General features: G+C 35.9%; 3 protein-coding genes across 4 annotated transcripts in view; 1 reads left to right on the forward strand and 2 right to left on the reverse strand.

Annotated features, from left to right (window-relative positions):
• LOC146163533 (uncharacterized) overlaps positions 1-20,211 on the reverse strand; it is a 30,227-nt gene extending 10,016 nt beyond the window's left edge. Inside the window, exons 1-24 of the mRNA XM_083381771.1 lie at positions 20,110-20,211; positions 19,875-19,940; positions 19,454-19,598; positions 18,822-18,972; positions 17,858-17,988; positions 17,414-17,527; positions 16,978-17,099; positions 16,507-16,560; positions 15,502-15,699; positions 14,932-15,060; positions 14,423-14,541; positions 13,529-13,675; positions 12,927-13,091; positions 11,947-12,058; positions 11,161-11,289; positions 10,539-10,700; positions 9,764-9,840; positions 9,158-9,301; positions 8,394-8,562; positions 6,728-6,895; positions 4,106-4,314; positions 3,538-3,652; positions 2,845-3,096; positions 1,184-1,344 (exon numbers count right to left, since the gene is read on the reverse strand). Coding sequence (XP_083237897.1) covers positions 1,184-1,344; positions 2,845-3,096; positions 3,538-3,652; positions 4,106-4,314; positions 6,728-6,895; positions 8,394-8,562; positions 9,158-9,301; positions 9,764-9,840; positions 10,539-10,700; positions 11,161-11,289; positions 11,947-12,058; positions 12,927-13,091; positions 13,529-13,675; positions 14,423-14,541; positions 14,932-15,060; positions 15,502-15,699; positions 16,507-16,560; positions 16,978-17,099; positions 17,414-17,527; positions 17,858-17,988; positions 18,822-18,972; positions 19,454-19,598; positions 19,875-19,940; positions 20,110-20,142 — 3,272 coding nt within the window. The 5' untranslated portion in view covers positions 20,143-20,211. The remainder of the gene's footprint in view (positions 1-1,183; positions 1,345-2,844; positions 3,097-3,537; positions 3,653-4,105; positions 4,315-6,727; positions 6,896-8,393; positions 8,563-9,157; positions 9,302-9,763; positions 9,841-10,538; positions 10,701-11,160; positions 11,290-11,946; positions 12,059-12,926; positions 13,092-13,528; positions 13,676-14,422; positions 14,542-14,931; positions 15,061-15,501; positions 15,700-16,506; positions 16,561-16,977; positions 17,100-17,413; positions 17,528-17,857; positions 17,989-18,821; positions 18,973-19,453; positions 19,599-19,874; positions 19,941-20,109) is intronic.
• A 538-nt stretch (positions 20,212-20,749) lies between these two features.
• On the forward strand, positions 20,750-26,083 carry LOC146163534 (mitotic checkpoint protein BUB3-like). 2 transcript variants are annotated; one of them, XM_083381267.1, is made up of 7 exons: positions 20,751-21,178; positions 21,485-21,588; positions 22,231-22,348; positions 22,767-22,925; positions 24,482-24,659; positions 24,916-25,138; positions 25,414-26,083. In XM_083381267.1, exons 1-7 carry the CDS (start codon positions 20,990-20,992, stop codon positions 25,424-25,426), a joined length of 984 nt encoding a protein of 327 aa, XP_083237393.1. In that variant the 5' UTR covers positions 20,751-20,989; the 3' UTR covers positions 25,427-26,083. The 2 variants fall into 2 exon arrangements, with proteins under 2 accessions (XP_083237395.1, XP_083237393.1); XM_083381269.1 differs by lacking the exon at positions 25,414-26,083 and having other exon boundaries at positions 20,750-21,178; positions 24,916-25,142.
• On the reverse strand, positions 24,417-26,512 carry LOC146163535 (uncharacterized). The gene is made up of 4 exons (XM_083381270.1): positions 26,330-26,512; positions 25,811-26,032; positions 25,442-25,615; positions 24,417-25,122 (listed from the first exon to the last, which is right to left on the reverse strand). The coding sequence occupies exons 1-3, from the start codon at positions 26,397-26,399 to the stop codon at positions 25,458-25,460; spliced, it is 450 nt and encodes a 149-aa protein (XP_083237396.1). The 5' UTR covers positions 26,400-26,512; the 3' UTR covers positions 24,417-25,122; positions 25,442-25,457.
• Between the last annotated feature and the right edge of the window lie 599 nt (positions 26,513-27,111).

Raw genomic sequence — 27,111 nt, forward strand, 5'->3', positions numbered from 1 at the left:
GATATTTAAAGGTCCACCGGTCCGCAAAATTTGTTTTGAAATTTCACCGGTCCGTAAGCTGAAAAAGGTTGAGAACCACTGGTCTAAAATCCCTAAATTACAACGTTTTTTCTCTGGATGTCCATTGTCCAGGGACTAAAAATTGACTAATCCCAAATAAACTGAAATGTAATACCCTTCAATGAATATTTAGAGTATATCCAAGGTGTTAGGGCAACAACAGTTGCCTTAGAATCATTGAGGGGTTCCGATCAGTTTTAAAGTTGTGAGAAAATTTCGTGTAATGGTAAAAGCCCGACGCTGTTTCATGTGTTCGTGTAAACCGCGCTTTTAATATCTCTTGAGAGGTTTGGGAATTTGTATTCGAAAGCGACATTACAAAGTTGCAGAGTAAGCCGGAAGACTTAGTGGATAAATGCGATGGGCGCATATCTGCGGTTTGCCACCTTACATCAAGGCCCATGTCTGTGAGAAGATTAGGCCTGGTTTGCAATTCAGGTCGTGAAAACGTGACTAAGTGGCATCCGGCTGATTTCCAACCGTCAACAAATACCCAGGAAGCAGGCTCTAGCTTGCCACCGCAAAAACGTAAGCGCACAACTGGGTGCGGCCTACAGGAATGTCACTTGCGATTTACAAAACGTCGTGCAAAGTCCATGATCTAACGTCCATCGCTATTGTAATCTTTATCCTTGGCGTAATACGATTTACTGTTGGGCTAAGCTGTGACTGGGCTTAAGGCGCATTACAAGCAACGAAAATGTTAAAACGGAAGTGGTATCACGAAGTTTTAAAGAACCCGGTAGAAGACCGCGCAACAAAATTATTTGATTAACGCATGAACAGGTGAGTGATAAAGCGTATAACAACTAAACAATGCGCTTCTGTAAGACTTGCTCTGTAATTCCCTGACATCAAAACGTATATGATAAGGCAGTTTTTCTCAAAATACGACGAACAGTGCTATTTCACCGAACTTTCCCACAATTGACGATAATTAGTGTTTGTACAAAGCGAAAATCACGGCCATTGGCGATATGAAAAACGACACTTTTAAAAAGTGCTAAGGATAGAAAAGCGAACATTAATTTTTCGGCATGCTTGTACTACGCAAGGCGCCGTGTAGTTAAAAAAAGGTCTAGGCATTTACCACGTTCGCATCGCATCGAATCTATCCACTCACTTGTTTTGTTCCTCCTCGCTTCTAAGCCTCACATCGGTCAGTGTTTTCTTGAGGGCGTCGACCTCGATCTGACGATCACCCAAGCGTGTCCGTAGGTCACGTGACCCCCCCTCTGCCTCGTTGCGTCGACTGCGTTCTTCCGTCAACTGATCGGAGAGATCCTGCGAGGAGCAATTTCAAAAAAAGGTTATTGTGAATTCCGTTTGGTTGTTTAGAACAGTGGTTCCCAAAACATTTTTAAGGTGACCCATTTTGAAAAAAAAATTAGTTTGGTATAATCCTGCGACCCCCAAAAAAAAGCAAATTGTCGTAATATTATACAAGATTGCGTTGCACCAAAAGCAGTTACTTTTTCCGAAAACAATATGTTTATCAAACTACTAATTAGATAGTTGTACTCGCTTGCTGTCAGTGAGTTTTTGAAATCGAGGCGTTAGTTTACTTGAGCAGAGACCCGTTCAGCTTTAACTTTCAACCGGTTTTGCTGTTTAGTTATTATATTGTTGTGCTTATAATTTCCGGTTTCTCTTCACGTTTTAACTTTTCTTATTGTTATTTTTCCGCCCAAGATACAATATTCCAGAAAAACAAGCGCCCCCAAAAAAATAATCAAGCGACCCAACTTTGGGTCGCGACCCATTCGTTGGGAACCACTAGTTTATAACACTGTTTCTTAATCAGGTTAATGGTTCACCCCAAGGGTGAATAACATTTTTGCAGGGTTGAACCAACCAAAAGGGGTGAATAAGGGTGAACCGTCAAAAATGTATCATAGATTTGCAGTAAATCGACTACTAAACTGTTGTTTTGGGAGTTTATTTGCTTATTGTAATAGTGAAGTTCGTTTGCACGGAGTGTATAAGTACAAAAATTTGGTGACTGTGTTTTGTGCTTTTGTAGCTTTATAACTCTGGGCTCGAGAAACTGTATATTTCCAGTGGTAAGACTTAGATTGAGTTGATCTTAACAAAAATCGAAACTACCCAAGTCATTTTGTTCTGTTATATTTAGACGATAAAGTTTTATCATATCATGAGACAAGGGTGAATGAAATCTGGAGATAGAAACTAAAAAAAAGTTTAAGCACTGTTTCATAACACTTTCGTGCACGTGGAGCGGTTGGCCGCGATTAAAGTCAATCCGAAGAGTGAACAATACAGAATCAGCCAGCCTGTTAAAAGGTTTACACAATTTGATTCTAGACGATTTCCAAATAGCCTCGTTACCTGTCTTGTGAAGTTTGGTCGATTTGGCAGAAAACAAAGTTACGTTTCAAGCAAAATTTACCACTTCAGGCTGAAAACCTAAATTTCGATAAAAAAATTCTTTTTTCAAAAAAAAGTTACATTTCAAAAGAAAAAAATAACTCTAACATTTAAAAACTTTTCAACAATAAAATTTTAGGAAGAAAGCAACACTTGCCTATTTCAGTAAAAACACTTCCAGGTTGTGCCCCCGCTTAGAAAACGGTGCTGCTATCTTTTTTAATGCTACGAGTTACGACGCCGTAATCGTTCGCCAGGTTAGACTTCGAAAGAGCCAATTTAATATAACGCACATGACACATGTGTACGTTGATTCAAGGTTTACTGTTTTCGTCGCATTATAGCAAACAGTAAATTACTTCTGCTACTGAAATAAGCAAACCCGGTCACACTTGCCTTGATCTCGTGGTCCGAGCGCAGAGCGTTCTCATTGGTCAGTTGCTCGGCTTCGCGAAGTTGCTTGGTGAGGTCATCGATGCGTTGATCACGGGACAGCACCTCCCGAGCTCGCTCCTGTGCCTCCTTCGCGCCCTTCGCCTGTGACGTCGACAATGCCTCCTTTGTGTCGCGAAGCTGGGCGGCCACGTTTCCGTGCTGCTCCAGCGCCTCCTGGTGGCCGAGCTTGGACGCTTGAAGCTCGTTGCGGACCTTGAGATGGGGAAAATTCGAGTAGTTGAGATTTCTACACGTATTTTACGGTTTATCGAAATGATTTGATTTCTTTTTCGGATATATGAAAATTTGAAAAGTCATTTGGCTTATACGCAAACGATGGCGTGATTTATTCCGAAGACGATTCAACTTAAGCAACTTATCACTAGGAATCAAATTAATTAAATTTACAAAATATAATTTTATGACAAAAAAAATCCCATTAGGTACCAAAAACAAATAATTATATTGGTTTTACTTGCTGCTTTGAATAAAGGCTGATTGGGACTTCAGTTATTCCGCAAATGACCAAAAAGACGTTTTTTAGGAAGCTGCATACCAACATTTTACAAAGCGAAATACTATCGTCAAAAGCTTTTTTTTATTTTATAGTGTGTAGACATTAAACTAATAAATTATAAGAAACATAGCTATTACCTGCAAGAGCATCTCTTCCGTCTCTTGATTGGCACTCTTCTGTTTCTGGAGGTTGTCGATGTTTAACTTAAGTTGCGCGGTCACTTCCAACAGGGAGTTCTCCAGCGAGAGGACTCTGAAAAACACGTTGCATTAAGTTAGTAACTAAGCAAAAAACTTTTGTCTGGATGATAGTGCAAATTGCGCATAACAAACAAAATGCAGATTCCCAAAATGTCCCAAACGATTTACAAATCAAGATAATGGAAGTATAATTTAACCAAAAAAACATATTAACAGTACAAATATGTGAAGAGAAGAGTAAAATGTCAGAAAAAATCACCAATTAGCTGAAGAACAAACAACATCCAATATACAACACCCAATATACCTAAATTAAAACCGAACAAAAAAGAGTCAACTCAGTATTGTTCTCCCAAAGGATTATAAATCGTTTTGTCCTTTACTAAAATACTAAGGTCCTTTATCCTTGTGTTATTCTTAATGTTATTTTGTTTTTAAATGTTTGCAAATATCCACAAAAATAAATTGAATCTGAATCTAAAATACACCAAAATCAAACTCTTACTTTTCGGCATGTTTAGCCTCCAAGCTGCGCATTTCCTCTTTCCTCTTCTGTTGCTCCAGGAGCGACGCTTCTCTCTCCCTCTCCAGCTCCTCGCTCTTTCTCCCACTCTCCTCTTCGGCGCTCCTTCTACCAATCTCACTCTGCTCAAGAGCGCTCTTCGCTGTAGCGAGCTCCAAGCCGAGCTGCTGCTTCAGCTGGTTGATTTGGGCCTGAAAATGTGACGTCATATATCAAAGTTCACGTGACATTAAGCCAGGGGTTCTTAAACTTCTATGACCGCAGAGCCCTAAAAATAGTTTTGCTTCGCGTGGACCAGTGTAGGCAAGGAATTTGTCACAATACAAATAGACCTCGAAAATCTACAGGTCTAAAAAACGTGAAAGCGCAATGGAGTTCAAATATACATTAAGTGCAAAGCATTTATTATTAATTCAATACTTTTCTTTGAAAAAATGTTTACTTTTCAAATTTACACTAATATTTCAATTAGGGCTTCATGGACGCCCTAAAACTAGTTCACGTACCCCAAAGGAGCCCATGGACCCCAGTTTAAGAACCCCTGCATTAAGCAAACCATTAGTATGGGGTTATAAAACATGTGGAATGCAAACAGGAAAGATATACCTCAAACAAATGGAGTTGTTTAAAGGTACGTCATTGCAAAGATACGATCTGACAGCATATATTGGTCTGAGCCTGAAACAGTGAGACGGTAAAAAAGTGACGTCACATAATATGAAAGTTTCACCAGGCATTATTATGGCGTCTTATAAAAAAAGATAACTGGAAAAACATATATCTTAAAACTGGAAACTGGAAAAATTGCCTAAAGGTAAATGAAGTTGTTTTAAGTTATGTCATTGTAAAGATATGATTTGACAGCATATCACCACATTTGCGTTGCAACTAGGGATTTCGGCTATGGGCTATTTCTGAGGCTATTTGTAAATTTTGGCATATTTGTCAGCCGCTTTTGCTAGTGCAGTAATTTTTGTGGAAAATGACGTAGGAATTTTATTTGTTCGTATACTTTGGCAATTTTTTGTGTAATAATGGCGAAGTTTTACATATAATAGTAACTTTTTTTGGCTGTTTTCACAGACAAACGTTCCGTGGCTGAGAACAACAAAATCAACCGCCAGTTGACGATTTGTTTACGGTGTATTTAGCAGGGTCGATAACAAATTACGTCATTACCCTGACAAAATAACAAAATTACCTGAATTTTTTTTAGGATTTAGACTGATGATTCACTGTTCTTTTTGAAATTTTCTTTTAGGATAGAAAACATAGCGTTAGAATGAAAATGCACGAAATGTTCAAAGCAATGTGATCGGTCAAGTACCTGTGCCACACATACACAATAGACATCGGATATGGTCACCGATCCGATATTATCGGACAGCCCTAGTTGTAATACAGCTAACTGGTCTATTACAAATCTTCATTTAACTGAGTTCCTTAGTAATCCGATAGCGTATAGGCGGTTATCAATGTGGTGCTCCAAACCTAATTGATTGCAGCGCTCTACCTGTGTGGTGCGCTTCTGGCTAAATGCTGATTGCTGAACCTACTCATAAACACTTGACGGCATTACGTGGCTCGGATTAAGGCATATTTTGCATTCTAGAAGCACGCGCACAACGCATCGCAATATGACCGAAGGCGAGACATTTGTTGAATGTAAATCGGTGAAATACAGCTATTTTTTCTGACAGGTTTTAAACGAACTTTTTGCTTAACTGACCGGATGAGCCAAAACAATGGCCGCTACGGTAAACTGGGTTCTATTAATAGTATGAAACTATTCTATTTAAACAAAAATTTCCAATATTTAAAAAAGTATTAATATGTTTAAAATCATTTTTTTAAACGAAAATGGCAAAGCAATGAGCATTGCGTCCAAGGCGATGCATTCAAAGTAGGTGTGTGAAAATTGCTCTATACGCGTTGCAAACAATTTTTCTTGATCGCAAAATAAAACGGCACGATGCCTAAATGACGAATTATAAATGGTAAGTTTAACAGAATGTACAATCGTACATTGCAACATAAAGAAACCATGGGAAATTCTCATATGTAAGGTAATAAACTTTGCCCGCATCCGCAAAGGGGAAATCCTAACAAAGGAGTCACGCACGTTTACTTGCAAACGTCCGGGTCGAAACCAACCATAGGGCAGTTTCCATCAAACTGCGATAATACCATACTATTTTATTTTTGAAATCCCCAGCATAGTTTACACGACGCTTTAAAACTACCGAAACCCTTTTTCATCGCAACTTCGTACTATTTAACAGCCAACTAATGTGATAAGTAACGTTAAGAGCCGTTTTATGCAATTGTAAGTAACAACAGGATTATTTTTTTACAATGTTTTTGCGCCTAGTTTTACTAATTGCTCAGTATACATGACTGCACACAGCAGTCCTAACTCCCAACCTTTAATTTTCACAGTACTTAAATGACATTTTCGGAAAGCTGAAGTACAAAAAACGGCGCCTTTTACAAAGCCGTTTCGAAGGCAAAACTTTTATCTGTGCTGGTGCAAAACACTATCCAAACTAAAAAATGAAGGTTTTAAGAGGTGCAAGTCGGCACTACAGCAACAACAACACTTACTTTTTGACTGTCGGCGAGCGTTCTCAGGCTTGCGAGTTCTTCGACAGACTTGGCGGCTTCCTTCTGCTTGTCTTCCAAGGCCCTCTGCACACTGCGCAAGTGGCCTTCAATGTCAGCTCGCTGCGACTGGCTGGCGGCCTGCGCGCTCAGCAGCACGTCGTTCTTCGCCTGCGCGGAAACGCAAGGCGTGGTGGTTAGGAGTCTCTTAATCAGGCGCTCTCGCGTTTGAATGAACTCGCCGAAAGAACGACCGGCAAGGAAATTATGCACGGTTTAAGGCCGCTTTGTTATTCAGAGGATTCTACATTTTATCTGCCGGTTGCTAACGCTAGAGGGAGAACAATTTGCCATCTTAGATTTCAAGAAATTCGTTTAATTTCGTGATGGTGTGTTACACTGTACCACTATAAAAGGGTGCCTCTTTATGGAAACTGAAACGATTGGCAGCAGGTTTTCTTTTATTCCTTTTAAAAAAGTCTGATCCCGTATTTTATTCTTTTTTTTAACTTTTGAGTTTTACTTGTTGGTATTACTGTATTAGACGATTTTTTATCAATTGTTCCGTATTGTCTAAAAAGCAAAACTTTAACGTCGACCAAGACGGGTTTCATTGCAAAACTCAAACGTTATCCCTGCATCAAATGTATCAAGGTAAAAAATCACTATTTTCTCAAAGAAAACAGAGAAGAACACTCAACGCTATATGAAGAATGTACGATGCACAACAAAAAATCGAACCCGCATTAGACGCAAAAAACAACGTTCGGTTTAATGCTGCAAGATGAAAAGCAAAAATTGGTCGATATTAAAAAATAATTTGGCCACAAAACAGCAGCGGTCTGCGCACTGCGGCGACTTGAAATAGCTGAAAATGTGCCCAGGGCTTACACGAGTGGCGAGCAAACTTTCATAATTAAGAGAGTCACGAGTGCGCCACTCGAGATGATTACAAGGGCAAGTTATAAGACTGTATAAATACAAAGTGCCAGAGACGGATGGACGAGCGAGCTTAATTTCGCGTCAGGCCAGTTTGCGTGGCCGTTACGAAAGCGGCCGGTTCGAAAATTGCACATTAATGGGATGGGAAAATAGAGGCTGTGTCCAAAACGGCCGTGTATAGTGGCCAGGTGTGGAAAAAGGCATGAAAGCCTAGTTCAAAAAGGTAGCCGGCCGCTTTTAAAAAGGCCGTTCAAAATGGCCTGTTTCGTTCGTTTTCGCCGATATCCAAACATAGACTCGGGCGCAAATATGTCTTTAGGCCGTTAGGAACGGGATGGAATTAAAATCTAAAAATAGACGATTGGCCAAAAACGAGATACGTGGCAGCGGCGTGTTTTGGTTTGAAACGAAAAAAAGCTAATAGCCTTAAAAACGAGTGAAAATGTGAAAATTTATAGCTCATAAATAAATCGTGTTTGTCATTTGTTAAACGTTTTCAGGCGACTTTGACATTTTTCGAAGGGTCGATGTAAGAAAGTGTCACTTGTTGTCCGCGGAAAGTTTCACGAAAAAAGCACACATGTTTAGAATAGTACTGATTGATTTAGTTGGTTTTGTTCTGCCATTGCAATGTACCCTTGCAATTTTAAAACACGTGGCTGCCTCTCGCCAACCGAAAACGCTAACTCAAGAAAAGTAGATGCATCTAACAGCCAAAAATTCTCACCTTCAGTTCGGCCTCGTGATGCAGGAGCTTTTCGTGTTCTTCCGCTAATTTAGCTTTGAGCTCATTCGCTTGGGCGAGCGAGGATTCCAGCTGCTGTTGGACGGATGAGAGCTGGGTTGCCGATTCGGTCAGCTTGCCACCGAGTTCACGCGCTGTTAGCTTGTGTTCGCTGAGGTAAAAAAACATGCATTTTAAACACAACAGAACATAGGTATTTCACAACACAACATATCAAGATATTTTTTTAGGTTTCGTTTTACTGGCCCTTATGTTTTCAATACAAATAAGAATGTCCCCTACTGGCATGGTCAATCCAGGTTTAAGGTGGAGGTACATGCGCCGTATCGAACACTTATAGGCACTATTATACCAGGACTATAGTTTTCTCACGCAGAACAGCGACTCATTATCCATTATTTTGCAAAGAACATCAAAAGCTCACTAATAGGCTTTGTGTTTTAAGCGGCCGTACATGACTTTTTACAACTATATACGATTCTACATAGACGTTATTTGTATTATAGTTTCGCTTTACAAGACTCGTGACCCAATCCATTGACGTAACCATAGTTTTTGCTCTTAATTAAAGTACAGTTTAGATTTTCTAAAACCTCTCTGTTGACAGTGCGTTTGCATTCGACAACAGGAACATTAGACAACAAAAAATGGCGTCAATCGACAGCTGTAATGTTTCGCTGATACAAGCAACATCAAGAAAGCGTCCCCGCAATTTTTTGGCATCTTCAAACTTGTTTAACTCTCACCTGGCCTCGTCCCTTAATCGTTGCTCGGCTTCCTCCTTGAGCACTCGCAACTTCTCATTCTCATCCGCCAGTTGTGCTCTTGCAGCCGCCTCTCCCTCCCCCGCCTCCATCTGCGCGATCAGTTCCCCGCGCTCCTCCCGTAACCTAGAAGACGGAAGATTGAAGATCGTTACCGGGAGACGAGGAAAATGTGAATTGTTTATATGAGATAAATCCTAAATGTAAAGCTTCAGTTGAAAATGATTTTCTACTTTGACCTGATGAAGCACGGTTGAGCGAAAGCTTGTCGTGATTTGAATACAAATGTCGTTAAACAGTGCCACAGGATTTCCAGATTTCGAATTATACAAATACGGCTAACCAACAAAGGTTGTTAAAGATTCGTTATCGTGAAAAACGAATACCTGACACCTAGAATTAGGTATTAAATGAACTTGTTTTAGGATTTGTATTTTTTGTAATTTTATGCTTGAAGTCAACGAAATGTTATACGTTAACTAGACTCCTCTTATTAAACACTTCCACCTCAGATGTTGGAAACGTGAAAGTCACCATTTACCCAAAGGGAAACACATCTGAAACGCCCTTATTATAGTCATAACTTACTTTCTAGCGTCCTCTGTTGCAGCCTCCCGGCGTTCCGTCTCTTCAGTAAGTTTGGTTTGCGACACCGTTAGCTTTTCCTAGAAATATAGGAAACAATTGTCAATATATGGTTACAGCTGGGTCGTGATCTAAACCTCTTTGTACAAGAGAGTATCCGACGATTCTATATAATTCAATCAGCATATTTATAAAAATATTTAAAGTAAGTTATTACATAGACAGCTTTACTGGTTGTTCCTCGTAGGCGATATTTGTCACTTGTGTCACAATAGGTTTTACTAATTGCTTGTCGCTTACGGAAAACTGAGAATGTAAAAACAAGTGCGTATTTATCCGATAGATGCTGTTAACATTTTGGTGTTTTTTTATTATTAAACACTGCTTCCAGAGGCGCGCTTTGCCTCGAACAGAAACGTGTCCGTACGCCCTTCATTTCAGACATGACTTTGTTCGTGTTAACAGATACGTTTGTTGCTGTGTAAGTTTAAGTCTTTTATTTACGGTTCGTTAATTGTTAGTGTCGGTAACCTTTATTTATTTCTATTCCATTAGAATAAGACTTCAGTAAACATCAACTTCCAGATGCAATCTCCGAACATAACTCAGACACTTGACTTTGGAAGGCAGGTTTAAGTTCTATTTTGCTAGGTTTAATTTAAATAGAGCACAAAATAGGTCGAACACAGAAAACAATCTGCTACCTCTTTGTATTTTCAACTTGTCACACAATTTTCAAATTGACCGAAACAACGAGGAACCGTGTAATAAAACTCACCGTTAAACCGCCGATTTCTTGCGTCTTGAGCGATAGTTCGGTGTTGAGGTTGTTTGCTTTCTCTGACAGTTTGTTTCCCGCTTCCCTTGATTCTTCAAGCTGAGCCTTGTGAGACTCGAGTTCGCTTTGTGTTGTTTTTAGACTTTCTTCCAAGTGGGTTTTCTGAAAAGTAAAGCATAATAATGAACTGCAACGAAAGCAAACTCTTTTTTACGGACTTAAAAGATTGTTTTTCGCGTGCAATATGATTATATGAAACAAAGTTTACGTCAAAGTTGAAATCGTTTTTATTCGTTTTTGTTAAGTTCTGTGATGGACGATTATAAATTACTCTTTAATGTCCATAATATTATTTTTTTCTTTAAACAGTGTCGCTTTACAATGTTAAAACAATGAACAGTGTACGCCTCGTAAATTTTCTATAAAGCTGCAATTATAATTACATAGTGGGATATACAGCGAACTATATCTATCGTTACCTGTAATACCATTTTGACAAACTTGTTTTCTCATCATAGAGCAACATGGGTTAGCAGTCTTAACGCGTGAACAACATCAAACCGCGAGTTGCAACTGAGCTGCTAAATAATACATAACCAATTAACTTTAAATGACGACTCACTTGTAGCTTAAACTCGACGAGTTGTCGTTCGAGTTCGACCATTTTACTCTGCGTTTCGCTTCTCTCTTGTTCGTTCTCAGCCTTGCTCGACGAAATACTAGAGACGAGGTCCCGGTTTGCCTCAGCGAGCTGCACAAACAAAAACACGAATCAGTTATCGATTATCATATATCTCCTTACGGCGTGTGGGTATTTCCATGTTAAAAAAGTGGAACAACCTTATAAAAATGAGGTGTGCTTCCGTTAGTCAGGCCTGGACCATGCAAGTCGATAGAGATGACAATAAAGGGTCAGGGGCGGACCACCATCGGGAGTCGATACCCGATACCCAGTGAAATTAGGGGTACTCATACGATACTAGGATCGTATCGGTGCAGATCCAAAACCAAATTAATATGGGAATTCCAGCCATTAATTAAAAATCTAGCCCAGCATTTCTCCTTGATTTATCACAAAAATATTAGGCTAACAACTGGAGGCAATTAAATTTCCTTTCACTAAAACAAATTTGGGCCTAAAACCCTGGAAAAATATCTTCTTTGAACGTTTCACACTTATCTATTTTGCGAGTTTTGGCAGAGTATATAGCATCATTGGACTTGTATTTTTTTTCCAAAATATCGTGTATCGGATTAAAATGTCAAGTATCGGACATCACTTTAGATTGAATTTGGATTTATTTTTCGTCGTTCAGGGACCAAACAGTCATCCCCAAAATCCATAAGTGCGTATTGGTGAAGTTCTACTATTTTAGGCATTTTTAGGTGGCCAAGTTAAAAAAGTTACCTGCGCGTGATCGCTCTCCGCCGATTCGAGTTTGATTTTGAGTTGTGCGAGTTCGATTTCGAGTTGATGGCGAGTGCTGCTACTACCCGTTTCCAACTCGCGATTTGTCGATCTGTGGTCAACAGCAAGGTTAGTCAGTGTTTAGAGCAGGAGTCACCAAACTACGGCTAAAAATCTAAATTTTAATAAAATTTTATTCAAGCTCAGTACAAGTTTCCGCAGAGTTATTATTATGTTTTCTTTGTCTGACGACGATAATCAAGTTAATATAGTTCGACATAAATTTTTGTATCCGACTTAATCATTAAGCCGCTTAAACCGCGGCAGTTTCCTTAATCAGATAAAGTATCAAAAAGTTGTCGGATGCAAATATAACTAAATTTGAATACTATTTTAAATTGAACGACATTTTATCACAGCTTATGACAGTTTCTTTTGCAAAGTTACTTATAATTTCCTGGTTTACCGATCAAGGTAATATAGTTCGACACAACATTTTATATCCGACCCACAGACTTAGAATCAACCAGCCCGCGGCATTCCTTAATGAAGATAAACAAATCCAAACCAAATTTTGATAAAATTTTAAATTGAACGACAATTTGTAAAGCTCAGCGCAGGTTGTGCGGAGACCTATAGTCTTATGTGTTCACGTTGGACGCTTATTAGTATTGGAGGTCAGGATGGACGGATCTCTGATCACATCTAAATAACGATTTTATACGGAAACTTTTAAACAGTAAGGCCCCATATTTTAAATGAGAAAACAAGCTTGAATAACAAAAGTCAAAAAAGGTATGGATAAAAAAGTCGTTCGGAAAATTTTAAACGGTTGTGCAACGCGACTTATGCAAATAACACTAGTCGTCGGTACCAGTTAAAGTAGCAGTGAAAAACGTTCAAAGCACGCCAGGCTAACGTCATAAAGCTATCTCGGAAAAAAGTGGTATATAACTTCAACGTCAAAGCAAGCAACTCACTGAAGTTCGTCGCATCTTTGCTTCAAATGCTCCGACTTGGTCTTGAGCTGCTCGCATGCTTGGTTGGCCTCACGCAGTTGCGACTGAGCCGAATCTCTTTCGCTCGTGAGAAGCGCGATTGTACTCTTGCTCTCCGCACTCGTGCTTTCCAGTTGCAATTTACACCTGAGATAAGACCACAAAAGTGTAACGCCATTCGTAGGGGGTTTTGCAGCTTTTCAGAGGGAATCACTAGAATCGTCGTTTAGAAAAATTGTAGGGTTAAAGATTTTTTTTTAGATTTTGTCTAAGGTAGAATACATTAAAGGCGATGTTTGTTCATAGTTAACGATAGGTATGTCCATTTTTTTAATTAAGCATTGGGAAGTACAGTTACCTTTAGTTGATAACCTACTGTGTTGGTTCGCAAATCATGGCTGAAATTACTATAATATTTGCTATTGAATCGTCCTAGTATCGGACATCGTACAACGCTTGATACTACCACTTGACATCGGGTATCACTCAATCAAAATGATATTTTATCGGACAGTCATTCTATAACTATTATAGTATAAAAGGATAATGCAACGACAGTTTTCAAAAACGTCAGGCAAACTTACTCTTCAAACTGCTCAGTAACGGAAGAAAGTTTCTCTTCAAGCCCAGATTTTGATCGGTTGGCGTTGTCCAATTCTAGCCTGACTTGGCTGATCTTGTTTCTTTCGTCTGACGCGTTTGAGTTAAGTTGAACCATTTCTTCCTTTAGGCTGTGTTAGAACATCAAATTGTTGTATCTAATTTACCAACAATATCAAATTGGAAATTGAAGGTGATCCTAATGTTAGTCAAACAACGTGTCATCCGCGTAACATAATGAGGGATAACATAGATATTAGCTACCCAATGTTTTATTTCGAAAATTAATTTCGAAAAACGCGAAAAATAACATTTTAGTTTGCAAACATGTTTTCTAAGTTAACACAACTTAGTCAAATATTAACTATTATGGAAAATCTAGCGCAAGGTATAAAAAGCGGCGTTGTGTAATATTATAACGTTAAACAGGAAAAAATGTCACCTTATCCAACTATCAAATGCGCAAAGCGAAATTTCGTTCGGTAATACAGCCAGAGTTGAAAATCATTTTTATGAAATTCAAAAACATTAAAATACTTTTTAAGGAAAAATTTTAGGTGTTTAAAATTGGAAAAATCAGACCCTTGACGTAAAATTGTATCGCTCAACGCGTTTTGAAGAAATTCGAAAACAAAACAGTATAAATGCCAATAATGCCATATTCAACACATTCCAAAGTTTCTAAAGATGTAACTTTAGACATCAAATAAATTCACATTAAATAAATTTAAACACTTCACAAATAATTTAAAAAAAGGGTGTTTAAAGTACTTTTCGATGTAGAAATCCATTCAAAGACAATCAATTTATAGCTTCAAAGGGTTTGTGGGAACCCTGACAGTGCTAAATCCCGTAACATGACAAATGATTATTTGAACCTGTTGACTTGGTTATGGATATTCTCCTTTTCAGCCTTAACGAGGTTAAGTTCAACGTCCAAGGACTGGGCGAGTGAGCGTTGCTGTTCCACTTCGGTTTGTAGACTGGCCATTGCCTCCTGGAAATATTATCATTGGCATCGTGTTAGGCTTAGTTAAAAAAAAGTTAAAAAGAACCAGTGCTGAGTCAATGATTGAAACTGTTGCACTCGGTTTGCAAAAGAACCCTTTTCCATGGCCTCCTGGAAATATGATCATTGGTATTGTGTTAAGGTTGGTTGAAAAAAATTATAGCAACGTGTTGAACCAATGATTGAAAGTTGCACTCGGACTACAAAAGCACCTTTGTTTTTTTACAAAATAAGATCAAATATCGCGGTCATTTTTGTAAATTACAAAGGCTACAAGTAACACTTAAGGATTTTGTAAGACGCGGATTTTTTAGATCCACTGTTTTAGATTGCAATATTCGAAAAAGCAATATTTGCTGTCCAAATTGATTTTTTCACCTGGCGCCTTTGCTCGTTGTCGCTGTGAAACTGCTTGAGTTCTTCTTTCTGTTGTTGGTAGAGTTTGGTGGATTCTTCCTTGGCGGCTGCAGTTTGGACATTCTCCATTTTTAAACGTTCGTTTTCAACCTAAATAAACAAAGAGAATAAAACATTAAACCAATTATAAAAGCTATGTAAGTAAAAAGTGTTTTAATGTTATGCTTTCAGAAATGACCATTTGCTCAGATATGTCACTTTAAATTTAACTTATGACAAAAACGGTATTGTTCTTAGATAATAATACTTCAGTATTAAAGTTCTGGTTGAAAACCATTAGTTTAAACAAAACTTTTAACCAAACTAAATTTAATGTATGTGATAAATAAGCTAGACTTATAGACATATCCTCAATCAAGTAATGATTGACATCCAAGTAACATACTTCTCACAGGGATGTGGGTAAATGGAATTCTACCCGGAAACAATTAGTGAACTTTTTTAAACTAAAATTAATTAATTAATTTCTTATTTTAAAATATTTATATTTAGAAGTGATAATAATTTACGGCCAAAAACACCATTCCAAACCTTAAACTGATCAAACTCTTGTTTGACGAGAAGAGCTTTGCTCCTAGCATCCTCCAGTTGGGTCTGGAGGACTTTGCGCTCCTTTTCCACTTCTTTGTTCCTCTCCTCACTTTCCTGTGTCAGCTGATCCATCAGGGTCTGCACTTGGACCAACTCGCGTTTTAAAACCATCACATCGTCGGCACCTGGTCTTTGGAGCTGAACAAGAACGTGCATTTTTTCAGTTTGTCAGACTCCCAATGTAAATGAGGTACGAATAATAGGTGCTTTGAAATTATATTTAAAATACGGTATGAGTTGCAACTTAACCAAAACAAAAGGTTTACTATTATATGGGTAGAATGATTAAAACTTTATTGTAAACTACACAAAAGTAACAATGATCAGAATACTTTTTGGTGTATTTTAAACAGGAAATTTCTAGAAAAAATCATATTTTTATAAAATTTTACCCAATTGTCTTTTACAAAACATTTTAGGAAACAGCGTTAAATTTTTAAATCACAAAAACGGATTATATGTAAGAAACACTTTAAAAAAGAAACACATTAGAAATTAAGGTGGATTAAGATAATCAATATTCAAATAAACATTAAAAATCATCATAAGATATGATTATAGTAATAATTTTAGGTAGCCAGTTAGAATCAAAATTATAAAAAAAAAACTATTGACAGCATTGCTGCGAATTTTAGAAAATGATGCTTTACATGAATTAAAATTAAGCTTAATCAAAAAAATTAGTGGTAAAATATTGCAATAATAATGTTACATTTTTATTACTAAAATTGATGCTATGAAATCTTTTTTGCGATTAGACATACTCACATACAAAACATTATGTTTATTGCCAAATTTTAATCATGTTGAATGTTTTCACATGAAACTCAAAGCTTACTATTTTGGCTGTGTACCTCATACATTTGCTGTTCACACATACAAATCTCAATATTTCAACAACAACAAAAAACATTCGAAAAAGTGAGATCATATTAAGTACTGTACCTTTAAATCGTATGAAAATACCTTAACATAACTTTCAAGACTAACTCCTGGTGGCTGGAGAAAATAAATTTGGTTGAATTTTATATAGAAATGTTAGCTAGTTATTAAACCATTAATACAAAATTTAGTTTGATAAAAGTAGCGGAATTTAAAGAGGGTAGCAATGGCTGTATTAAGAATTTAATTAATATTGTATATATTAATTTGCTTTTATTATTTCCTAAATTTAATATAGAAAAATAATAAAAAATATATATAATATGATATAAATTAATTGCAATTTTACTTCAGTCTTTGCAAAGCAACAATTTTTCTTCACGACTTGTACTTTAGTATTTTAAGTTGCAAGACACAAATGTTGTTATTGTTTTAATTTATTTTTACAAAAAATAAAATATTAGGCATATTTCGAGTTTGAGGTATATGCAATACAATTTATAGTTAATTGATTCCAATAGTTAATAAACTTACCAGTTGTGATTCCAGGTCTCTTATCCAAGTTGCTGCTTTTTCCAACTCTACTGTTTGATTGTTTGACTTTTCTTCTGCACTGTCTTTTTCTGTCATTGCCAGATCAGAAGCAGCTTTCGCATCTAAAATAGCCATGTATTTAAAATATATAACCTTTTATTCATTTATTATTTTTCCAAATTTTTCTTAAATCAAACAAACACCCTATAATAATACAGTGATAATTATAAAACAAGCTGTTTACAACAACTTGTCTTGTCCTACAAGACAGACCATGTTAACAACTGATTGTAGTTTTAGAATAAACTTGTTGGCTTTTTAAAGTTGTAGGATTTGCATTGCTTGTTTTTTATTTTTGTAACCAACAAATGTCGAACATTTTAATCCCTTATCATTTCACAGTAAGTAAGAAACAAGAAACCAAAAAAAATCATGCCTGCTGCCACTTTTGCAAATTCTGCAGCTTTTTCTTGTAGTTTTTCTTTTTGTAAAGCTAGCTCCTCATTTGTTGCCATGGCGATCTTCATTTGGCCCTCAACAACCTCCATATCTAAGAGAATGAGCATTCATAAACACTAATACATAAAACACCTTTTTTAAATAAAAGAGATTTAACTTTGGGCATTTTTCATAAAATGTTAATTACTTTTGAACTTTTTAAAACATGGGATTTTTTGAAATATTTTCGATTTGGACCACAGTTTCAGACTTTCAAAAATTCTTACACAAATGCTGTCTAAATCAAGAAATGGTTATTATAGGTGGAGTAAGTATACTCTTGGTAGGGATTTAGTTATTTAATCATTTTTGAAAACTGCTGTAGAATGCCTGTTGCAAATATAAAGACTTTTGCTAAAGTGTGTCCTTTTTTAACTATTACCATTTAATAGTTTAAGATTATTATCCTTAAGTGAATCCATCTCCTTTTTCAGTTCTTGTGAGTACCACTTTTCTTCGCTTAGAGATGCCCTCAAATCTTCAACCTCTGCTTTTAAGTTCACTGCATCTTTACTAATATTTAAAACAAAATTGTTTCATTAAACGTTGTGAAGTAACAATTGTAATTTGTAAGTGCAAGGTAGTTTTTCATAAATTGTCTTAAATAGGTTGTGACAAAAAAGCAAATTCTGTGAGTAAATTTAGTAGTCCATTAAATTTTCTGCTTGACCAAGTAAAATAAATATATAATGTAAGTAGTTTAACAAAATATTAGAATGCTGGATATTTGTTAAAGTTATCAATAATTATAAATATTGGTCTGAGATTTGTGGCCGCTAGTGTGTTGTTAAAGCATCATTGGAATTTAAGCAATTTCGGTACGGGAAATGTGCATTGCAGCGATGGTTAATGATTAACAAGATAGTATTTGGCAATAAGAATTTTTTACCGGTTGTCAAAACATATTTTGGACAACTACCTTGAAATACAATGTGACCTAGTTTCCTTATTCAATTAGGCAAAATAATAGCGACAATCTATAAACAAAACCTAAACACACGTTAAGTGTGAAAATCTTTAAAAACAATGCTAGCACTATATATTCTGCTTGTACCAGCTGGTATGTGCGACACAATTAAGTATTTTATTATACTAGGAAAAGTATTCAGGATAATATTTATGTTTTTTGTCACCTAAGAATTATTTACTCCAATAAAACAAACCAGCAAAAAATAATTCATTTTTTTTGTTGTTTGTTGTGCAATGTTTTTTTCTTTACTGTAACTGATTATAACAGTAATTGAAAACCCTGGCTTGAATGCTACAACTACAATCCACAATTGAAAATGCAGCAAACACAAACAGGTTTAAAGGCATGTTTTTACCTAACAGATATCTAGCCTTACTTGGCAGAATCGCTTTGAAGACTTTGTTGATCAGCAAATGTTACTTTCTTCACAGTTCCATTTGAAGGGGTATAACCGTTGTTGAGGTCTTGTGCTTGATTGGAGACATTTTTCACTTCACTAGAATGATTTGAATCGCCATGAGCATCAGCTTCGAAATGAAAACAACATAATAAACAAATAATATAATTTTTTTGTAAACAAATTAAACAAAATATATTAATCAAATAAAAATGAACCTAAATACTTATACACCTGCATTACAAATATTCAATATTAAATTTGCGTCCAAAAAATAGTAATTAATTCATTCTGAACCAGCTACACCGTCAATATTATTTAAATATATGAACAAATGAGTACCTTTTTAAGAATTATATATTACAAAAGAATTGGATTGTGAATAAAAATGACATAAAATATCACTCCTAAATCAGTTAAAAACAGTTTGCAAAAATCGTATATACTTAAATGGTGAGAGGCTAAAGAGTTATTGTTAACAGCTGCAACTGCAATAAATTTGTTCAATTCTTAGAAAAACTTCAATCCTGTTCTATGGTTTTAGAGCTGAATGATTAAATGGTCAAGCATTCCAAAGGCTAATTCAACAATTAAAAAAAATAATTTTGTACCGTGTGGTGAATGTGGTGCTGCATCTGCTTCAATTACTTGCTTTTGTGGCGTTGGTGGGTCGGCCACTGGGTGGGCCTGCTCAAAGTGACTTTGCAGTGCTTCGGGACTGGGAAGATTCACCATGCACATCGGACAAATAAAACCCTGAAAGAAAAGTTGCCAATAAATATTTTTACCAAAATTGAAAAAACTCCGCCAAATAAAAATAGTTGTTTTAGGTAGCAAAACAAATTTTAATAAGTTTAAAAAAAAAAAATTAACTTTGAAACAATTGTACAATTAACTCCACAGCATATATAATTAAAATGTTTCTAAACTCTCTGTAATCAATACTTACTATTCTATTATTACTATTTATTTATATGTTTTATATATGTAACCAATATTATTGCTTAATCTTTCTTTTGCTTTTTTATGTACCGTTTGTTCAGCAGCAGAACCTTGGCTCTCAGCATTTCTTTGCCTCTGACCATCTGGGGTTGTTACCTAAAACAACAGGTTGTCTTAGTTATTTAAAGTTTTTAAACAGAACAAAAATGTATTTAGTTAAAAAATATATACAATAAATATAATGAAAATATATCTTTTATAAATCCTAAAGTAACATATGAAGTACTGTACTAAATTAGGCAGTTCACATAAAAAGGTAACAAACCTCTCTGAAATTCTTTCTTAGGCGGTTCAACATGTTCGTTGCCAAACCTGACAACCTTTATTTGGCAATACTTTTTATATATCAAAACTAATACTTAAAGGCCTGATAAAATTTATTGAATGTTATTTCTTTAAATAAAAATTGCAGGGTTTGGGTAAGTAATCAAGATTGTTTGCCGAAAAAGAATCGCTCAATATGATTAGTTGAATTAAATAGGTGAAGTAATTTGATGTAACTGCTAAAAAATATATATAAAATATAAGCACAAAAAAACATAGAGTAATCTACCATATTAATAGGACAAAACAAGGCCTTTATATTAAAACTGTATAAAGCAAAAACAGGTCATTTTAAACCATTTTGCTTTAAGGGCTTTTAGTCATTTAAAGACGGTAATTTAAGTGCAACTATTGTGAATTTTGTGACGTTTAAATTGTACAAACCACAAACTTAAGTCATTAAAACACTACCGTTTCCTTTGCAATATAACAACAACAACAAAATCTTGTTACACGATCTTAATGTAAGTATTCTATGGCCGAAGTTAACGCGAAACTATTTTCTCGTATTTTAAAAGGTACAGTATCAAATGCCGTTTAAAAGTAAACAATATTTTAACTGTCCTGACTTAACAAAACATCGTACAAAAATGCAAAACAGCCCTGTTTGAAGTACCATGTTATGTTTTTTCAATGTAATAAACTTTTGGGAAGAAATTACAAAAAGTGCACTAAATGTTTGGCGACGCCAAGCGGAATAGATACAATCATTTGTTTTCCCGCTGTGAAAACTTAAACTTAAAAGTTGAAATACTGAGCAAGGTGGACAGAAGATTTTTTGTCAGCGTTTGTTTTCCGTCGTTAGGCTGTTTTTGTGAATAATGGCGAACGAATTTAAACTTAACAACTGTCCGTCGGACGGCATTTCGTCTGTGAAATTCAGTCCCAGTACGTCACAATTTCTTCTGGCGTCTTCCTGGGATCTTTCAGTGCGATTGTATGATATCACTGAAAACACACTTCGATTTCGCTATGACCACCAGAGCCCAGTCCTGGATTGCTGTTTTTCGGTATGTTTGATGTTCTATTGTTTTTCAACAAATCAACTTATATTATATTAAACTAAACATGTTTTTCATGGTTCAATTTATTTGGTATAAACAATATTTATAGACACACTTATTGACACTTATAGTACCTAATCAAATAGATTTCGATACAGATACTGCAGATTTGGGCGTCTAGACCAGCGCCTTGATTTATAATCACAGACTATTTATTTTATGCCCAGGTGACATTTAAGATATGCCCTTTCCTTAATATATTTACATTTTTTTAACATTTTTCTTTAAAGACTAACACATTTTAAATTGCAGGACTCCATACATGCTTGGAGTGGTGGACTCGATGGCTCGCTCATGTTGTATGAGTTTAATATGGGAAGAGAAAGTCCAATTGGAATGCACAATGATGCTATTAGGTAACTATTTTACTGTTAGAATTTTTAACAATTAAAACTGGATTGTTTAAAGCCCTATCGCATTCCATAATTTGTGGCCGACAAAGGTATTGCTAGTTTACGTTTCTGCCAATGTGACCTTTTGGGCATTTTTTCAACTAAGCAATGTATCTTTAATGTACATGTTTGGGCTATTCAAATGGCACACTACACTCCGTAAGTTGACCTTTGAAGTGTTAAATGTGGTCCAAACAAATGTTCAGTTTACTCAACAGATGATTAACTGCTTTATGGTACAACTAGGTATCATTTCTGTAGAACTTAAAAACAACAAATTCTTCCACAAGGTTATCAGCTTAAAAATAAATCGTCTTGTGCCAAGACAATCCTAAACTATTTAGCTGCATTGACCAGACTTAATAAAATGGTCTACTTTCATATTTGGACTTTTGCTAAAGCTAGTTCAGTAGCCCTGGTATTGGTTGCAATTTATGGCCCTTGTACCATGAGTTGTGCAGGCCTGCTGTAGAACAACTGTTAGTGTTAATACTTTAAAGCAGCACTCTACTTTATTTCTATAACTAACTTTTCAGCAATTTTTTTGTCAATGCAGATATACAAATTTTATATCCAGACAGGTAAACTGTTCTAACTCTGTCACAGGTGTGTTGAACATTGCGAGAATGGAAATGTAATAGCAACAGGAGGTTGGGATGAAACTGTTAAACTCTGGGACCCAAGGAACAAAACAAGCATTGGATCCTACTCACAACCAGGAAAAGTAAGCTGATAATTTTTTTATGTATTCAGGGTATTACTATTTTGAAACATGACTGTTTGATGTTAAAAGTTGTTTTAAAGACTTGGTTTAACTCAAGTCTTGTACAAAATTACTTTGACCTAAAATGTGTTTTCATTGAATACATTTGGCAAGTGAGGATGTTTACAACAGTTTTTAGATCTAAAAATTATTTGCTGTTTGTTTTTATTTTTCTATTTACAATGTAAAATATTGCTCAGAATTAAAAAAATTTCTGTGTGAAGTGTAACATATGCTTTTGATATGTTTGTCTTGGTATTTTGACTCACTATAGGCTAGTGTTTTTTGGCAAAATTACTTGTTTACACTGTTTAATATGGACACTCTAAACTGGTATTTTATCCATACTTCTCGCTTTAACTTATTGCTTCTTTTCAAGGTCTATACAATGTCTGCTTGTGGACACAGATTGATTGTTGGGTGTTCGGGCAAAAGTGTGGTTGTATGGGATCTCAGAAATATGGGATATGTTGAACAAAGAAGGGAATCCAGTCTAAAATATCAAACAAGATGCATTAGAAGCTTTCCAAATGAACGGGTATGTTTGCTCTTTTTTAGAAAAGGATTTTTTGCGAGCTGTTTCAACTTTTTTATTTTTAAAATCATTTGTGTTTGTAAAAACAATGTGTTGTTTAGGGTTGTAAAGGGGTGGAAAGTTTCTGGGAATTTTGGAAACTTTCCTGGAAAGTTTCCGGGAATTTTGAAGGACCCGGGAATAATGGGAATATTGGGAACTTTAAAATTTGGCATTTAATATGTTTAAAACATTTGTTAAATATTTCATCAACCAGAAAAAATATTAAAAACCTATCTTGAGCATTTCTAGACGATCAGGAGGAGATGCTAACCGGCAGCAACTAGTACAGGGATCGGCATCCTTTTTCTAGTCGCGGGCCTAAACCAAACTAAGAAAGGTGTCCGGGGCCGCACAATAAGTTAACTAAGAATTGTGTTATTAAAATGTGAGGACAACTCTATATCAGGCGGTTATCGTTTTTTTGCACTTAAAGACGTGTTTAATTACATTTATTGAGGCAGTAAAGTGTTGGCGCAAAGCGCGAGAAAAACGTTTGTTTGGTGTAAAATTCGAGTCCACACGTCGTCATCCATACAACTAATGAAAAGTGTAGTGAAACTACTTTAAAGAAACGCGATAGCTTTATTGGTTAATCTAATTCAATATTTGCTAAGTTTAAGTTTAAGTATGGGCGTACCTGGCGAGCGAAGTGAGCTCGATTTTTTTTGGTATACCGGTATTTCTTTAGAGTTCTTATTACACTGCCGAAAATAATAACATGTTCAAAAGGTCAAAACATTTTAAATTCGTTTTCCGTTTGTCGGTGACGCACTTGTCAGCTTTCCATGTCGCAACGGTAAAGAAGCACTAATCTTTTGAAAAGACATCACAAAACGTAATCAATCGGTTGTATTAAGATCATTCGCGCGTAGCGGGAAAGGTTTCACTCTTACGTACTGTAGTTAAAATAGTCAAAAAGTATGTGAAATGGACTCGTGTCTCTTTTGTCAAATAGGCGGCGGGCCAGATGAATTACTTTGACGGGCTGGATCTGGCCCGTGGGCTGTAGATTGCCGACCCCTGAACTAGTACAACGACGTTGTAACTCACAAAACAACAAATGTTAAACATTTAGCTACCGTAAGCTGGGGATATTTTGGCCCAGACCGGTCAGTGTTGTTTGTAAAAAAACAGATTGGTTTTGATTTATTTTTGCAGTTAATAAACTAAACCATGTGTTTGCATGTTCTTAAGTATTTTAGTTAAACATAGTACTTTTAATCTAAACAGTTTAAGGCCATTATTTTCCTGTTTCAATATTAAACTAAGATTGTTTTAAAAGTTTCCGAAAATTTCCGAAAATTCCCGGGAATTTTGCAACCCTAGTGTTGTTGGATCAGAAAGTTTAACTTTTTAGTGATAACAATTTTAGAAGTTTTCTGCCATTTACTCATTTTTGTTAGGGATTAGTACCTCAGTTTACCTTGTTAATAAACCTTTCAGCTGTGTTTAGAAAATCAACTTTTATTGCTAATTGCGAGACAACAACACACACTTGAAAATAACTATTATTGCAGGGCTTTGTATTGAGTTCAATTGAAGGCAGAGTCGCTGTAGAGTACCTTGACCCTGCTCCAGAAGAACAAAAGAAAAAATATGCGTTCAAATGTCACAGGATAAAGGAAAACGGCGAAGAAAAAATATACCCGGTTCACACAATTGCCTTCCACAACCGATACAGCACCTTTGCGACAGGTAAAGTGTAAGAATACGAAAAAAATATAAACAATGATGGAGCATAATGGTTCAAGGTTGGTAAAGCGAGGATGTTTAAAACAGAGTTTAGATCTCAAATTATTTGCTATTTGTTTTTATTACTTTTGAATAGTTTTGATATGACTTGTCTTGAAATTTTAGTAATTTTCAAAATTCCGTGTTTACACTTATAAAATAGTTTGAAAGGAAACCCAGTGGCTATTTAAACAAAACAAACACATTTTAAAATATTTAGGAGGAGCTGATGGCTTTGTAAACATGTGGGATGGCTTCAACAAAAAGCGGCTTTGTCAGTTTCACCGTTTTCCTGCCCCAGTATCATCAGTGGCATTCAGCAGTGATGGTTCATCCCTGGCAGTTGCCACTTCACCACTCTACAGCTGCGATCTTGAACCAAACTCGGAGCAGGAAAACTCCATTTTTATTCGTAATGTTACAGATGCTGAAACGAAGCCAAAGTAAGTATGGTAGAAGTTATGCTTTTTAGTTCAATATAGAAGTCTTAACAAAATAAAAAGTGACTGAATTTGATTAGAACATTAAAGTTTAAAAAAATAACTTCGACCAAATTAAATTTCCTTTCGGAAAAGTTTTATTTTCATATTATTATAAAAAATATATTTACTTATATTGTAAAATGGTTTAAATCTAAAACAACTTTAACTGTCCCTAGATCTACTATTGCATTTATTTTTTGCACATAACTAGTAATTTTCCTTTTTTCCGTTTGCAGATCAGTTGTATAAAATATTCAAGTTTACTTTGGTTGGTTGATGGTCAGCAGTCCGAAGCAATGTCCCGAATGAGACTAAGAACCTGCTGAACAATGTCATCAACGTCATTTAAGGCTGTCTCCGAACAATCATTGGAGACCAGTTCTCCTTGTTGAAACACTCCGTCACATACAAACACAGGATCGGTTGACTTGAATATTCCTGGAAACAAATTACACCCACCTCACTTGAGAGTCGCTAAACCCCAGATTATGGTGGATTCAGAAACAATGTTATTTTTTCTTACATTGCTAAACTACCAAAATGGGTTTGGTATGTTAAAGATTTTTTTCTTTTTCCACTTGTAACTTTAGCACTGCCTTGTTGCTAAATAAAAATAAATATTAATGCTTTTACCCATTCCTTTAACTTTGCCTTCTGTAAACTGCCCTTTGAAATAGTCCCCAGTTGGCAGTGTGAACAAGCCGAGGCCGTCGAACTTTCCTTGTTTGAATTGGCCGATGTACTTGAAGGTTGCAGCAACCAGATAGCCGAGGCCCTGCGGCAGTCCGTGGGCAAATTGTCCAACATACTTTGTGCCGTCTTTCATTTCCAAACAGCCAAGACCGTGCCGCTGCCCTGATAATCAGAAAAAATTGGCTGGCCTTTGTTTGTTTTGACAAAGATATGTACTCAATAGTTAAAGGAAGAAGTTACGTTTGGTATTTCCCTGAAATTGTTTTAAACTTTTTCCCATTTTTTAATGCATAACAGTCCAACAGAGACCTCAGAAATAAGTTTTAGTTGTTTGATGATTTTAGTTGTTTCATTGCTTAATTGGCTCTTTTTGTAATTATATCAAAAAACCACAACGTTCAATATACTCGACAACTACTCATTTGTCTGTAGTCATAAATACTTCACTCAGTTACTGACCACATAGCTGCAAGCCTTGGTACTTTGCCCCGTCCGAGTAAACATGACTCTCATCATCAGCGGATTCCATCGTTACTCAACAGTTTAACAACATATAATAAAATATTAGCACAGTGTTGATAATTTAGCAAAGCGATAATACAAAATTGCCTTTGCAAAACTTATGTTGGGAATTATATTTATCATCAATGTATTCTTTGCTGATTTGTTCCAAATTTCCAAGCGGTAAATTGGTTTACCACAAAACGGAGGTACCGTATAAAATATTATTGAAAGGGCGGCGATTTATATTAACCGATGTAGGTTACCAAGCGAAATATGTTGGACGAAGCAGTCAAAAGTCTCAAAACTAAGAAACATTTTTTTCAGTTATTCACTTCAAACAACTAGACCAGTGGTAAAGGTAGAGTAGTTTAACTGATTAAATTGTCTATTAGGGCTTAAGTAAAAGTGGTCGGTTGCTGGTTAACTATTTTCAATTGGCAGATATGCGACCAGGGCCCTAACCCTCACAATCGTTGCTTAATTTGTATCGCATGAACACAATGTCGCTCAATTGCACTTAGGCTGCATGCCAGGCCAAAACTCCTACGCTGCTTACAGACATAGTAACCACAAAGCTTAAGGTGTAATGTATTAAAGTTTCAATATAACCTATCAATATAAGAGGGTGTGACATGAATTTGGGTTTAAGTTTAGTCTTGTTAATTTCTGAAAATTATTCCAGTTTTTGCCCTGTATTAAACAAGTAGCATATTATATAAATTTTTACCGCGTAAGGT

This window comes from Ascidiella aspersa, chromosome 2 (genome assembly GCF_963924565.1).
Source record: "Ascidiella aspersa chromosome 2, kaAscAspe10.2, whole genome shotgun sequence".
Taxonomy (NCBI): domain Eukaryota; kingdom Metazoa; phylum Chordata; class Ascidiacea; order Phlebobranchia; family Ascidiidae; genus Ascidiella; species Ascidiella aspersa.

Excerpts from the sequence above, each read along its gene's own strand:
- LOC146163534 (XM_083381267.1), top strand. The coding sequence starts at position 20,990 with ATGGCGAACGAATTTAAACTTAACAACTGTCCGTCGGACGGCATTTCG. Across the intron at positions 21,589-22,230 it reads ATGCACAATGATGCTATTAG|GTGTGTTGAACATTGCGAGA; the intron begins GTAACTATTTTA and ends ACTCTGTCACAG. Across the intron at positions 22,349-22,766 it reads CCTACTCACAACCAGGAAAA|GTCTATACAATGTCTGCTTG; the intron begins GTAAGCTGATAA and ends CTTCTTTTCAAG.
- LOC146163535 (XM_083381270.1), bottom strand. The coding sequence starts at position 26,399 with ATGGAATCCGCTGATGATGAGAGTCATGTTTACTCGGACGGGGCAAAG. Across the intron at positions 26,033-26,329 it reads CCAAGGCTTGCAGCTATGTG|GGCAGCGGCACGGTCTTGGC; the intron begins GTCAGTAACTGA and ends TCTGATTATCAG. Across the intron at positions 25,616-25,810 it reads AGGCAAAGTTAAAGGAATGG|GAATATTCAAGTCAACCGAT; the intron begins GTAAAAGCATTA and ends ATTTGTTTCCAG.